At 35.7% G+C, this 13,656-nt stretch overlaps 2 protein-coding genes across 9 annotated transcripts in view; one reads left to right on the top strand and one right to left on the bottom strand.

The window, feature by feature from the left end:
- Positions 1-6,076, bottom strand: part of LOC110441992 (ATP-dependent RNA helicase DDX3X-like) — a 31,628-nt gene extending 25,552 nt beyond the window's left edge. For 4 of the 8 annotated variants that reach the window (XM_021485335.1, XM_021485336.1, XM_021485338.1 and 1 more), the window contains exons 1-3: positions 5,953-6,076; positions 4,461-4,524; positions 2,750-2,818 (exon numbers count right to left, since the gene is read on the bottom strand). In XM_021485335.1, the coding sequence (XP_021341010.1) occupies positions 2,750-2,818; positions 4,461-4,524; positions 5,953-5,997 (178 nt within the window). In that variant the 5' untranslated portion in view covers positions 5,998-6,076. Of the gene's footprint in view, positions 1-2,347; positions 2,375-2,749; positions 2,819-4,460; positions 4,525-5,952 lie in introns of all 8 variants that reach the window. The other 4 variants (XM_021485337.1, XM_021485342.1, XM_021485339.1 and 1 more) reach the window with 3 other exon arrangements.
- A 550-nt stretch (positions 6,077-6,626) lies between these two features.
- On the top strand, positions 6,627-11,145 carry LOC110441993 (60S ribosomal protein L8-like). The gene is made up of 7 exons (XM_021485343.1): positions 6,627-6,696; positions 7,743-7,886; positions 8,119-8,260; positions 9,151-9,369; positions 9,636-9,751; positions 10,117-10,203; positions 11,013-11,145. Exons 2-7 carry the CDS (start codon positions 7,749-7,751, stop codon positions 11,088-11,090), a joined length of 780 nt encoding a protein of 259 aa, XP_021341018.1. The 5' UTR covers positions 6,627-6,696; positions 7,743-7,748; the 3' UTR covers positions 11,091-11,145.
- Positions 11,146-13,656: the final 2,511 nt, after the last annotated feature.

Below are 13,656 nucleotides of genomic sequence, written 5' to 3'. Positions count from 1 at the left end.
TTCCTTACGATATCACACCCACACCTCTCCCTTCTGGTAGTCTGGAAGATATTTTGGTAATTATTCCTTACTATCTCACATGCACACCTCTCCCACCCGCCAGTGTACAGGAGGTTATTTGACAATCCGGCATGCATCTATCCCTCCAGGTAATCTAAAGAATTATTTAGCAATCTCACACACGAAGAGCTCTCCCACTTGCCAGTCTAAAAGAAATTTGTTAAGGAAAATTATTCCAATTACCATCTCTCACACACAGCTCTCCCTCCTATCAGTCCGGAGCAAAAGTTTGGACAAATTTTAATTATTACACCCATCACCATACCTCAACATTTTTTACCATTATTAGAAGAAATTTAAGAAAGTCCAGATAACTTAGATGCAATATTTCAATAAAATTTACGAAAACAAAGGAATCATTTTCCACTTTTTAGACTTACAATTTTTCACTGTGCTAACAAATATTAGCAACACTTAAGCAATACTTCAGATCCACCATATCAAAATGTTGCTCAAATGATACCCTCAACAAGCAGTATAAACTCCTCATGTCATTTTTGGACACGCCTAGTGATTATAAAAGCCACACCACACAATGGGCCATTTTCCATCACTAGTTCGATAAATATTATGTCAGTTCCATACTTCTTTCATTAAATTTAATGGGACACATCAAAAGATGAATGTACAAAAATGAGCATAAGCCATTGCTAATCACTGCTTTGGCCCCAGCTTGGGTTAAATGTTAGAACAAAGAACCAAACGAATATCTATCTTTGTGCCTTATTTTCTTTTAACATTATGTTTATGCCATAGCAATACTATAAACCCAGCAATGTACTAATGATTATAGCATTATCAGCTAGCTAGAATCATATCTAATTCCAGCATGTAATCTGTGAGCCGACCTTGATTTCGCAGCAATGCTTTGTTTAGTGTCCTGTTATTCTAGTGTTAACTGGGCATGCTGGTTCTGTCTGACCATCAAGTGTATTGTAGCATATTGTTCATGTGATTTCTACACAAACCAAGCTGCCAGCTTCCTGCTGTACACAATGTCTTAAGTATACTGTGTTTCAAAACACTCTCTCACCAATGGCTTTTTATAACCAGAAATAAGGAATCACCTTCTCGCACGATCGGCGATTTAATACTGATTAAAACCCATGTGGTTTAACGATAACTATTACTAAATTTTGCTTTCTAACAAGACAGAAATGAGTGTGACGATTAATACATGTGTTATTTACAGTTCACATGGCCAAGGACATAAATATGACATAAAATTACACAAAACTATTGTATCAGAAGTTGGAATCTGCAAAGAATTGGTGTTTTTACAAACTCAGAAAAAAATTCACAATATGATTTCCATAAAGTTTTGATTTTAATAAAGTTACGGTAAAATATTAACTACATGCAAACAGAATTATTTTTTTATCACAAATAAAGTGTAGAGGTCTAATTGATATACAGTAGAATATATAATACGATGCATCTCCCTAAACTATCAAACATTAACACAAAATGTATGCAAAGCAAAATATTTTTAATGATTTTTTTTTAATTGAACTGAAAAATAATTCAAAAATACATTACAAATTGACAACATCTATAGTCTCTCTTTCTAAATGTTGGAGACAAAGAAAGGAGCCCCAAATGCATGGACGCTAAACTAGCTGCTGAGACATGCAGCAGTGGAGAGGAAACAAAAAAGAACAATAATACAACACGCAAATGTACAGAAACACCTAAAGCTACTATGTCTCCAAATTTCAAATTCAAAACATTCTCTAAGTCACCCTCCCTAAATTTTACTGGACAGTTTTAATGTATACGGTATGTGTATTCTTTTTAAACTATGGAAAATTTTCCCAAACTTATACCCATCAGATATATATATATGAAAGCTTTGAAGACTTTTGATCAATTAATTTTTTCAGTATTAAATTTCAATTGACGGTATGCCAATAGGTTTTCAGACTGTGTTTTTGCCGGGCTCAACATTTCAGGTTGTTCGACTCAAACTGCCCGTGTTGAAAGGAACTTGAAAACATAATACTGGATTTGAAAGAAAAAGAAAAGTATCAAGAAGATAGAACTGGCTGAGAGCTTAATAAAATTGTTGCTTTGAATGAACTTTCAGATCTAAAACAGGTCAGGTAAAATAAGCAAAAATGCAAAAATCTTGCCATAGCACTAATTATAGGCCCAAGATCAAATGTATCGAGGAAACCAAAAAGGACAGATTATGTACAGATACCATGTAACTAAATAAAAAAGGCACTTTCAAACAAAGAGGTCAAGTTTGCAATATTAAATTCCTGTTGGAAAAATGTCTTCATACCAGGAACTACGGCAATACCACACAGATCTGAAAATGGAGATCCGACGAATATAAAGGACAGTACATACACTAAACAGGCAGTTCATATCAGGATGATACAGAATTCAGTCGGAAAAAAAAGGCAGACACACACTGCAACTGTCCAAAATGTACCTAAGTTTACAAAACGATCTTCAAAATTGATCAATGAATTCTGTCTCTAAAAACAGAAGACAAATTATTAAATACGATATTACAAAATTCAATAGAAAAATGATTTATACCAAACCTGCTGATCTAGATTCATTAAGAAACCTACTGCCTCAGTTAACGTTCTAACCTATGACAAATTTTTACAACACCCAGTAAAATACTTGTTCCGGTTCAGACATAGTATCTTTAAGTGGCGAGCTAATACAACACCTTGATGGTAAAATGTTTGCTCCTGAAATCTGGGGTTTACGTTGTTAGGTCGATATTTTGGTCCACCATCTACAAATCACAAAAGGTGTGATTATACCACAAAGATGTGATATTCAATTATTGCTTTTAATCCCAATAAACAGTGTCAAAATATCACCCTGTTCTTGCATACACCATACATTCAAAATGTAATCGCTATCTTAAGTTCATAACAGATGAACGAACCGATCTTCAAATAAGAACTTGTTGAACATGGTTTTTATAATTAACTTCAGTATATTGTATCATTCATCCATAGTCGACCAAGAGGGAGGTTGAGGATATCTATGTTATCCATTCACTAGGGCTGTCACAATATATTGGAAAACAGGTATATTGCAATACACTGGTATATGGTATTGTACCACAATACAGAGTTGAAATATTGTTGTATCGCATTTTTTTTTTTTATAAAAGTTTATTTTTATGCATCTCATTCTGCTTTGTGTTTTAACTTTGCAAATTACTAAAAATTCTAACAGATATGCCAATAAGCATAAAACAGACTTTTAATAAGATGGGAATATTGGTAAAAAAATTGTAATCGATGGTTGGTTCGACGAAAAAAATTAAATCTATGTGATCCATATTGCATATGATTAAGTTTGATAATATTCTGACAACTTATAATAAAATCAAGCACATCTTTCCTATGACAATATATCGGGATATGTATCGCAATATATTCATTCTTTATTGCATGATATCGTGATACACTTTTGGCGTATTGTGACACCCCTACCATTCACCTCCAGTCACATTTGAACCCTGCCATATCAAAGACTGGGCAAGTCAAGTTTATAAATGTAGGGGTGAACGAGTTAAATCTTCATAAAGACATATTCCAATGTTTTGTAATAATATCATATAACTACATTGGTTACTTATAGATTTCTTGGGCAATTATTCAATGACATTTGTTTGTCTTTTTTGATGTCAGGGCTCATCCTGGAAGTAACCGAATTTAAAGTAGTCATTGATTTATTCAATTAAGACTGGTTACAAAATTGAAAACTTTAGTTCCTGTGTATTATACACATGTGCCATCTTAAACTGCTGTAAAAAAAACTAAGCCCACAGTAGAATTTGACGTTGTTTAATTGTTAAGTATTAATATAGCTTCCTTCAAAGTGAAAGTATCCACACCACGCAGTTTTTTTTAGATCTCTTCTATAGATATGAAATCACATCAAATGAAGTGATTCTTTTTTTCATATAGCTTAAATTTACTAACACAATTTTTCTTTCTCTAAAACATGATATTTTTCTCGACAAGAGAAAAATGCTGCCAGTACATTACAAATATTTATTATTTAATATTACTGCAGTTTTTTTGAGGGGTATATTTTTAACACCATTCCTTAGGCCATGTTGACCATTTTCTTTCAATTCTAAAAAACTTGCTTAATTTACTCCATAATAAAAGGATCATCAAAATTTCACATTTTGCCTAAATATAGCAAATCATTCTTCAACAAACAAAAATAAAATCCCTATAAGTGAAAGTAAGGGGAAATAAAGGATTCAGAGCGAGGAATTTCACACCACACTCCCGACACTCAAATTTACTAAACTGTATTGATATCTTGGCAAACACATTTCCACCAGATCATAGAAAATTATAAATACAGCAACCAAACAAAAACAAAATCTAGGAAGATGATTCACTTACGACTGAAGTTGTCTCCCCTGTTAGCACTGTAGGGGCGACTTGCGTTGATGTCTATCCCAGCAAACTGTAGTAGAAAACATTCATTAGGAAGAAGGTCTCGTGCAAGTTTGCAAATAATGCATTAACAACAAAAATGGTGCGTACAAATTGCCGCTGAAGGCACAACGACAGCAGGGGTCAGCATGAGCCTAAGGTACAAATGCTCTCCTGAAATTGATTTTGACCACATGCGATATAAAGGTTCAAAAACATCATCCATCATCATGCTCGATTCCTCCAGCCCCTGCCAATTTTTGTGTCTGACAAAAACACTCATGATGTTTACTAGACTGACTGTGGGCCATCTTATCGTTAACCCTAAGGATTGACCCCCGACGACATAGAAAAAACTTCGAATGAGACTGTATTAGCCACACATAACAAAACAGTACCTAAAAGTTTTGGATAGATTATTTACTAGCCCTTCGTCAACGTAACTAGTCCAAGACTTCCTGATATGGAAACATCACGATCTACAGCACGAAACATCAAAAGTAATTGACTGTAGTGGACTTAAAATAACTACTGCCATAAAAATATTTGGTGAAGTTTTAGAAACATTTTAACAATTATCTTGCAATATATTTTATTTTAAGCAGTTTTCTAAATTCAAAAAAGGAATATTCTTATTTTATAATTCACAAGTCCAAATGATCAGTTAGGTTAGGCGGACTAGTGTAAGTGTCGACCCCTGGATATGGGGGTTAGTAAAGTCTTGGTTATGACACACCGGGAGGACTTACTGTTGAAGTCAAGTTTTATATCTCTTTTATTTTATAAGTTTTAACCTGGAGAAAAATTCAAGTTGAGCTACTTTACTTATGAAATGTTCAATAAAAAGAAAAAAGAAAAAAAAACTCGTATTTTGATTTAGAAATATTAACAGCTACAAAGGTTGCTGAAATTGTATACCCCGCCGAAGTTGCAACACTTTCCAATAGCTCATGACCTGGGCAATCTTTCAAAATCTCATAGTTTAATTTCGAATAACATTTTTTTTCTCTCACAAATTCATTTCTTTCACTAAGGAAATGTGTGCATTTTTTTTCAAAAGAGCTTCCACCGATCGACAGAAATCTAAGCAAACACATGAATCAGCTGGGAAAGAGCATTATGGGCCATGTGGTATATTAAGCTGTGGGTGGAGAGAGCGGGGGGGTTGAACCATTCCAATCAAGATAAAATATAAACATTTTGAACGCAGGTTATGACCTATCCATTGAACGAAATTCTAGAAAATGAGAAACTATCCACACATCATTACAAAACGAAAAACACACTATAATCATAATTGCACAACCAACATTCTGAATATGCCGGTCGCCATTTTGTTGAAACCCGAACGATACGAGCACGTTGCTCGTTCAGAAATTTTCAATTCCTTCTCCGCAAGACCGTTACATGGTCATGAAATCACAGGAAAATAGGCAATTAACTTCACAACCAAACTTACTTGCTGTTCTAGACCCTGCACATTTTGAGTTGGAACATTTGTCATATTATAATTTCGGATGACACTTTTTCGACGGCTGCTTGTTTGATGGTTAGGCCACAGTCTCACAAAAGGCCCGATATAAATAGACATGCAGTGATCACGTGATGGAGCGACACTTCGATTGTTCGTCGTGTTTTTCAGCTTTTAACACATTTTAGGATAAATTGATTGAAGAAAAATCACTTTGATATGCATTTATTACGATCACATGAACATAGACTTTTATCTTTCGGTGAATATACAGCATAATTTCAGTTTTAGATGAATAAAATGTTAAAGTGTACTTCATAAATCTCAGAAGAAGTCAGATAGGTTACATTTAATATAAATAATAAGCTAACTCAATATTCATTGATTCTATATTTTGAGTAGATTTATTATTTTTATGAGAAGGAAGTTGTCGGATAATTTAAATGCGTCCACATACATTATCCAAAATAGAGAATCAGGTATTTAATATTTATGGAACAGCCTATAGACGTCGTTAACGAAACTGCTATAAAATATACGACAATGCCGGTTGTTTATAATATTACATTTTTTTCACGCAACAATGCAATTCAAAAGAATTAATAAACAAAATTGTGATATTTCACAAAATTGTGATATTTCATTAACTGTTCCAAATTTATGTAAATATTTATCAACTTCCCCCCTTTCCCAACAACCGGTCGGCCTCTTCCGGAAATCGGCCATTATAGAGTGAGTGGCAAATGTGGACCGAATTTTCAATCCGCTTTAATTTCCGCCATCCGACTTTGTGGAATGAAAAACATCCATTTATTTTATGATTTAGTCATTTAACAACAGAAATAACATAATTTTGATGTAATGAATAAACGATTTGCGAATGAAAAGTACATAAATTATCAGATGTCTTCTCAAATACCGCTTGTATCACAATAACACAGGTTTTCTTGAAGTTAGTTAATATATTGACATCTCCACATGTTCATTTGTGCTTTCATTTCTGTCAAAAAAAGGCAGGGTTACTATTGATTTAAACTGGACCTTTTCATTATTGACTCGGTATTTTGTCCGCAGTATTTTGACACGCAAGCTCATAAGCTGCATTTCATTTTGACTAGGATAACCGGAGATCTAAGACTTAAGTTAAACATAGAAATAATGTGAGTTAATCGACGTTGATGTTACATAAAATGATATATCAATTAAAAACATATGTGTATGCACAGGTAATAGACACAACATATCCTATGCCTATATTCTAATATGTAATTACATATTAGAATATAGGCATAGGATATGTTGTCTATTACCTGTGGAACATGACGAATGCACATTTTTTTCTACAGAAACGTGTTTTTATACAAGGAAACCTTCACGCTGGTGCTGGACACGCTAATATGATGTTTATAAATTATATTACGTACTATAACAGTATTATAGATAGTATAAACACAATATATAAGGGTGTCCATCATCTGTGATCTTTCCCAAAACTATCAATCAACACATGCAGAAGAACAACAAAACTGATCCATTCAGATTTAGCATATTCTATGTCTTGAGGAAAATACATGTTATGAAAAAGCAATGTATCATTATCCAAAATCATTTTTTATAGGGGTCATTACTAAAGCAGATTAAACTCTACTGGGGATTTGATGGAATGTCCTGTAATATGTACATGTACCCTCAACTGTTCATCCTCTTTAGATTTTTTGGGAAACTTTGTGACAAACTCCATTTGGATCGTCCATTATTCTGATGTATTTGGTTTACAGAGCACAATGGGCCGTGTTATCAGATCCCAGAGAAAGGGTCCTGGGGGCATTTTCAAGGCCCATACAAGAACCAGGAAAGGGAAGGCCGCTCTTCGACCTGTTGATTTTGCTGAACGTCATGGATACATCAAGGGTGTAATCAGAGTAAGTTTTTAGGTGGATTTGTGTCATATTATCTTTCTTATTGAATGTTGAACCATTTAAAGCCGGATTAAATGTTAACTATTCAAGAAATCTTTTGCAGCTTGTAAAGTGTAGCCAGTACATGCCATGTTGGTTTGTTTACGGCAGCATGTGGCATTGCAGAATTCAATATTTACTTGTATACTTGTGCATTCTGTTTATCCCTAGACATGTTTTGATTTCATGTTCACAGGACATCATCCATGACCCAGGCAGAGGTGCACCTCTTGCCAAGGTAGCATTCCGTGATCCCTACAAGTACCGACACAGGACCGAGACCTTCGTAGCTGCCGAAGGCATGTACACTGGACAGTTTGTGTACTGTGGAAAGAAGGGTAATTATTATTGGATATGTTTTATTATGCAGCATATGAATTACTGCACATTTCATTACCGGTAACTATTTCTATGTTGAGACTGATTTACTGACGATATACTGGATGGAATTACCAATTTTTACGTTAACATTTATACTCTTTAAAAAATAAAGCTATGACACAGCTGGTAAGATTTTCTTCTATAATCAGTTTGAAAATATGTTGTATCCAAGTTTTAGTTTATACACAAACAATATACATTGTTTATGTGTGAAGTAAAACTTAAATATAACAGTAGCTAAGATTTTGTTTACTCGCTCATCCTGATGTAGTTAGACATACAACAACACAGAAAAAAGGATATGATAAATGAAGGAAAAATATGTTTTAAGATTCAAAAGCAAATGTTATTGCAGACAAGAAACATGGATTTTCAGCTATGTTAGATACACATCCATGAAATCCCAGGGGTTACTTTCACTTGGGATTTTCACACCACTGGAGTATTTGATCTTTTGATGTACATGAATGAATCCTGTGGCAGCTGCGCATAATAGACTTATCTGCCTTTGAATTTGTGTGTCACTCCTCTGATCTTCAAAGGACAGGTATTGGCCTAGCCATGTTCAGTTTGTTTTATACTCAAAGCCTATCAACTAGCTGAACATGTGCCTTCAATATTGTCATGACACATTCCATGATAAGTTCGATCTTCTTGTGAACAGTCAATGCAATGATGAATTAAAATTTCTTCACTTTGACCTGAATGTTATTGATGTGAACTATTTTAAAAATCTGAGCATTGATCAATAATCGATGAAACCCCATATTCTCATTTCAGAACCTATGTCTGGTATTATGATAGTCATTTCGTACGAGTTGTAAATCCTTCATACATTACATTGTAGCATCCCTGCAAATTGGAAACATTTTGCCAGTTGGAGTCATGCCCGAAGGAACCATCGTATGTTGTCTTGAAGAAAAGGCAGGTGACCGTGGCAAACTGGCCCGTGCCTCAGGAAACTACGCCACAGTTATCTCCCATAACCCCGATACCAAGAAAAGCCGTGTAAAACTGCCATCTGGCTCAAAGAAGGTCATCCCGTCAGCCAACAGAGCCATGGTTGGTAAGTAAAAGGGTCTTGGTTATAACTTGTAACAAACTTGTTAAATGGAATTATCTTTTCAATTAGCCAAGCCAATGGTGAACTGTTTTCAAAAAGAACCATGGTACCAGTATTTCACTGCAATTGCAATTGAAATGTCAAGTTTGTAAAGCAAGAAATGAAATAATGAAAAGTTATCTTTTCTGGATATAACTGAACACTTTTCTTGGATATAAAAGTAATTTTGTTATTTACTGTAATTTATTATCCCATGCATTGTTGTGTAGGTATCGTTGCTGGTGGTGGAAGGATTGACAAACCCATGTTGAAGGCTGGCCGTGCCTACTTCAAATACAAGGTTAAGAGGAACTGCTGGCCTAAAGTTCGTGGTGTGGCTATGAACGTAAGTTGGTCGCTATAATGCTACGAAGAGACCCAGTAATGCTAAGAAGGAAGAGTTTGTTGATATGGTGTTTTTTTTTCAATTTATGATATTTTTTTCTTAACATTGTAGAGCACACAACATGGTCTCAAAAGTAATAGCTAATATCATGATCTAACCATTTTAAGGCATGGTGAATATGCGAGAAGCCACTTGAAGAAAAAATTGATTTGTTTAAATTCACTAAAACCATTAGAAAATAATTTGATACGGGTCAGACTTTCTTTGTTTCTAGGAAATTCTATCTTTCAGTATTTAAAGAAAAATATAAGTTCAACAAATTTCTGTGGAAAATTTTACTAATACAAAAATATTTTTGTTTACAGCCAGTTGAACATCCTCACGGAGGTGGTAACCATCAGCATATTGGTAAAGCATCCACAGTCAGACGAGACACTTCAGCGGGTAGAAAGGTACAGTTTGTTTGTTCGTTAACCATATTTACAGAATGGAGGCGGAAAGATTTCTGTATTTCAAAAGGATTTTTGACAATTTTTTTTATCCATCATGAGATTTTGTGTTGAAGCATACTTTCTTACTACTCCAACAATGTAAGGGGTTTTACACGGGGAGATACTTTTGACTGACGCCGTGTTACCTCTAACTGCCCATAGCTGATTTTCCCGATGCTGACAATCAAATGTTCAAAGTTAGGTGTTAGAAAAAGTATATCGTGTTTACATACATTTTAATGTTCAACAGGGTCCAATAAATATTCCTTTCCATAAATCCATGATTAAATGAGAAGAATTTTGTGTAAATATACATAAATAATGAGTTTTTCCTCTTTCGAAGTTAAGCAGTCAACATTTGCCATGATTTTGTGGTTACTACAAAAATGGATTACATGTAATGTTCTACAAGTGGAATACAAGCAAACTCTGTATCATTTCGTTTTGTTAAGCCGATTTTGTTCCGCCCGGATTTCGAGCGGAATCTGCATCAAAGAATTAGTGTTTCGTAAATAAGAGGCTGCAGTCGGCAAAATGATATCTTATGTTATAGGAGTAACTATCTAACATCTGATGTAATTTTGCACTTGTCCCACAAGGAAGATGGTTGGTACACAAGGATTGTCTATGTCTTGTCAAGTCCAATTATGATCAATCAAAAGATATTGTATATTATGTAGTCGTGGAATAAGTTGCCTGACTATGTTCAAAAGAAATAGTCATGATATCATGCTTCTGAGGTCAATAACACCGCTTTTCTCTGTTTTCAGGTCGGTCTTATTGCCGCTCGTCGTACTGGTCGTCTGCGAGGAACAAAACAGATTGCCAAGCCAGGCGAGAAAGAATAAAATGCAAATTTGTGATAGTGTACGTCGGTCAATTAAAAATCCCTTGATGGAGAAAGTAGACTTTTCTTGTTTGTGAAGTAGTTAATATTTAGCTATCCTCAATTACAGCTTAGCTGCAGGTATTTTCTCATTGCTGATAAATGTCTATTTGATTGGTCAAAATATGTATATGGTCCGGTACTAGTCCAGACTTAAATTTACTAGTCATGAGCATCAGACTAGTGCCTAACATCGCAGATTGCAGAAGGTATGGAAACTCCTTCATTTTTAGCTCACCTGGTCGGAAGGACCATGGTGAGCTTGTGCCATACTGTGTCGTCCGTCTGTCAACTTTTTCCTTGAAAACCCTACTAATCCTGAACGGCCAAACAGATTTTGTCTAAATTTGGTCTGGAGCATCATTGGGCCAAGGGGGACTCAATTTTGTATAAACGGTGGGGCGAGGCCCAATAGGGGAAATAGAGGTAAAATCTTTAAAATCTACCGTAGGGATTGAGGATTTTTTATTGGTAGCTCATTTGGTCGGAAGGACCAAAGTGAGCTTGTGCATACCGCAGCGTCCGTCGTCAACTTTTCCTTAAAACACTACTAGTCCTGAACGGAATAGATTTTGACTAAATTTGGTCTTGAGCATCCTTAGATCAAGGGGACTCTATTTTGTGTAAACAGTGGGTGTGCCCCCCTGGTGACAGAGGGGTGGGCCGAATAGGGGAAAAAGATGTAAAACCTTTAAAATCCTTCTACTGTAGGAAGGGATTTTATCGTTATTTAGTGTGAAGCATCCTGGGGCCAAAGGGACTCAATTTTGTATAAACGGTTGGTGTGGCCCCTCCCCCTGGGGGTAGAGGGGTGGGGCCAAATAGAGGTAAAACCTTTAAAATCCTTTTGTACCGTAGAGATTAAGGGATTTGATCCCAATTTAGTCTGGAGCATCCTTGTGCAAAGGGGACTCAATTTTGTATAAACTTTGTGTGGCCCCCCTGGGGGCTGAGGAGCAGGGCCAAATAGGGGAAAAAGAGGTAAAACCTTAAAAATCCTTCTACGATAGGGATTTAAGGATTTCATCCCAGTTTGGCCTGGAACATCCATGGGCAAAAGGGACTCGATTTTGTTAAACAGTGAATGTGGTGCCCAATAGGGGAAACATAGCAAATTTATCAAAATCCTTCTTCTGCTGTCGGAATGACGAGATTTGGTCAAATTTTGGTACGAAGCATCCTTCGGTAAAGTCCCCGGCAACCAATATTGTATGAACGGTGGGCCTGACACCCCCCACTGGGGGCAGAGAGGTGGGGCCCAATACCGGATATATAGAGTTTACACAACTGTGGTTGTTGAATATGGTATTAATTTCACTCTCGTTAGTTAATTTTTAAAAGTTACAAAGGCCACGAGCTTGAGCGAGTGTCTTTCTGTAACTTTTGAAAATTGACTAACGAGGGTGAAATACATACCATACTCAACAACCACGAGTCTGTGATCTGTTTCTACCACAATCTCATGATCAGTTGGAAATAACAAACACACATGTGATTGACCCATATGTAAAAAGTCGCTCATTAATATTCAAAAATGACTTTTACAAATTAAAAAATTGTCAAAATTAATGTTCGGCAACAGCTTCATGAAAAAATATAAAAGATGAATGACTTTAATTATTGAGAGTATCAGTATTGCATTAATTTATATAAATTAACCACGACCTGGACACGCGACAGTGTGATGTCAAAACGATATCGAGCGTCTGTAGCAATTTTGCCTGAAACTAGCGATCAAATCTTAAGTATCATCTTCTTTTAATATTGCCTTAATAATCCCCTTTTCCGCATAACCTCACAAAGTCACCAACATTTGTCGGATGTGCATGTGGCAAAAAGTCGTCCTGATCAAAGTACACCTTCTCGACCAATCAAAACTCTTGAAGGTCATTTACCACGTGTGGTATATAACTCATATTTATCTAACAGATTGTGTGTTTACACAGCGTATTGTGGTAGAAAGAGGAATATATAGCTTTGATATCCTTTTTCTTCCATTGAGATGAAGATATTTTGACCAAATTAGAACAAAAGCATCCTTTAGGGAAGGGAAATCAACTTTGTATAAATGGTGAGTCTGACCCCCCTGGGGCCGGATGGGTGGGGCCCAATAGGGGTAATTTAGCAAATTCTTTAAAATTCTTCTGTTTGATCTTCTGTAGGAATGACAGGATTTTGTCCATATTTGGTCTAAAGCATCCTTTTGTGAAGTGGACTCAATTTTTTTATAAACGTTGGGTCTGACCCCTGGGGGCAGAGGGGCGGGGCCGAAAAGGAAAAACAGCAAATTCTTCAAAACCCTTCTTTTGTAGAAATGACAGGATTTTATCCAAATTTGGAACGAAACACCCTTGGGTGAAGGGGAACCTATTTTGTATAATCTGTGGGTTTTAACCCCCTGGGGCAGAGGGGCGGGGCCAAATAGGGAAGATAGAAAAAAAAGGTTTAAAATCCTTTTTCTTCTGTAGGAATGACAGGATTATGTCCATATTTGGTCTAAAGCATCCTTGGGTGAAGTGGAAGTAAAG

This window comes from Mizuhopecten yessoensis, unplaced genomic scaffold (assembly GCF_002113885.1).
Source record: "Mizuhopecten yessoensis strain PY_sf001 unplaced genomic scaffold, ASM211388v2 scaffold716185, whole genome shotgun sequence".
Classification (NCBI taxonomy): Eukaryota; Metazoa; Mollusca; class Bivalvia; order Pectinida; family Pectinidae; genus Mizuhopecten; species Mizuhopecten yessoensis.
This window is presented reverse-complemented; position numbering and strand designations above follow the sequence as displayed.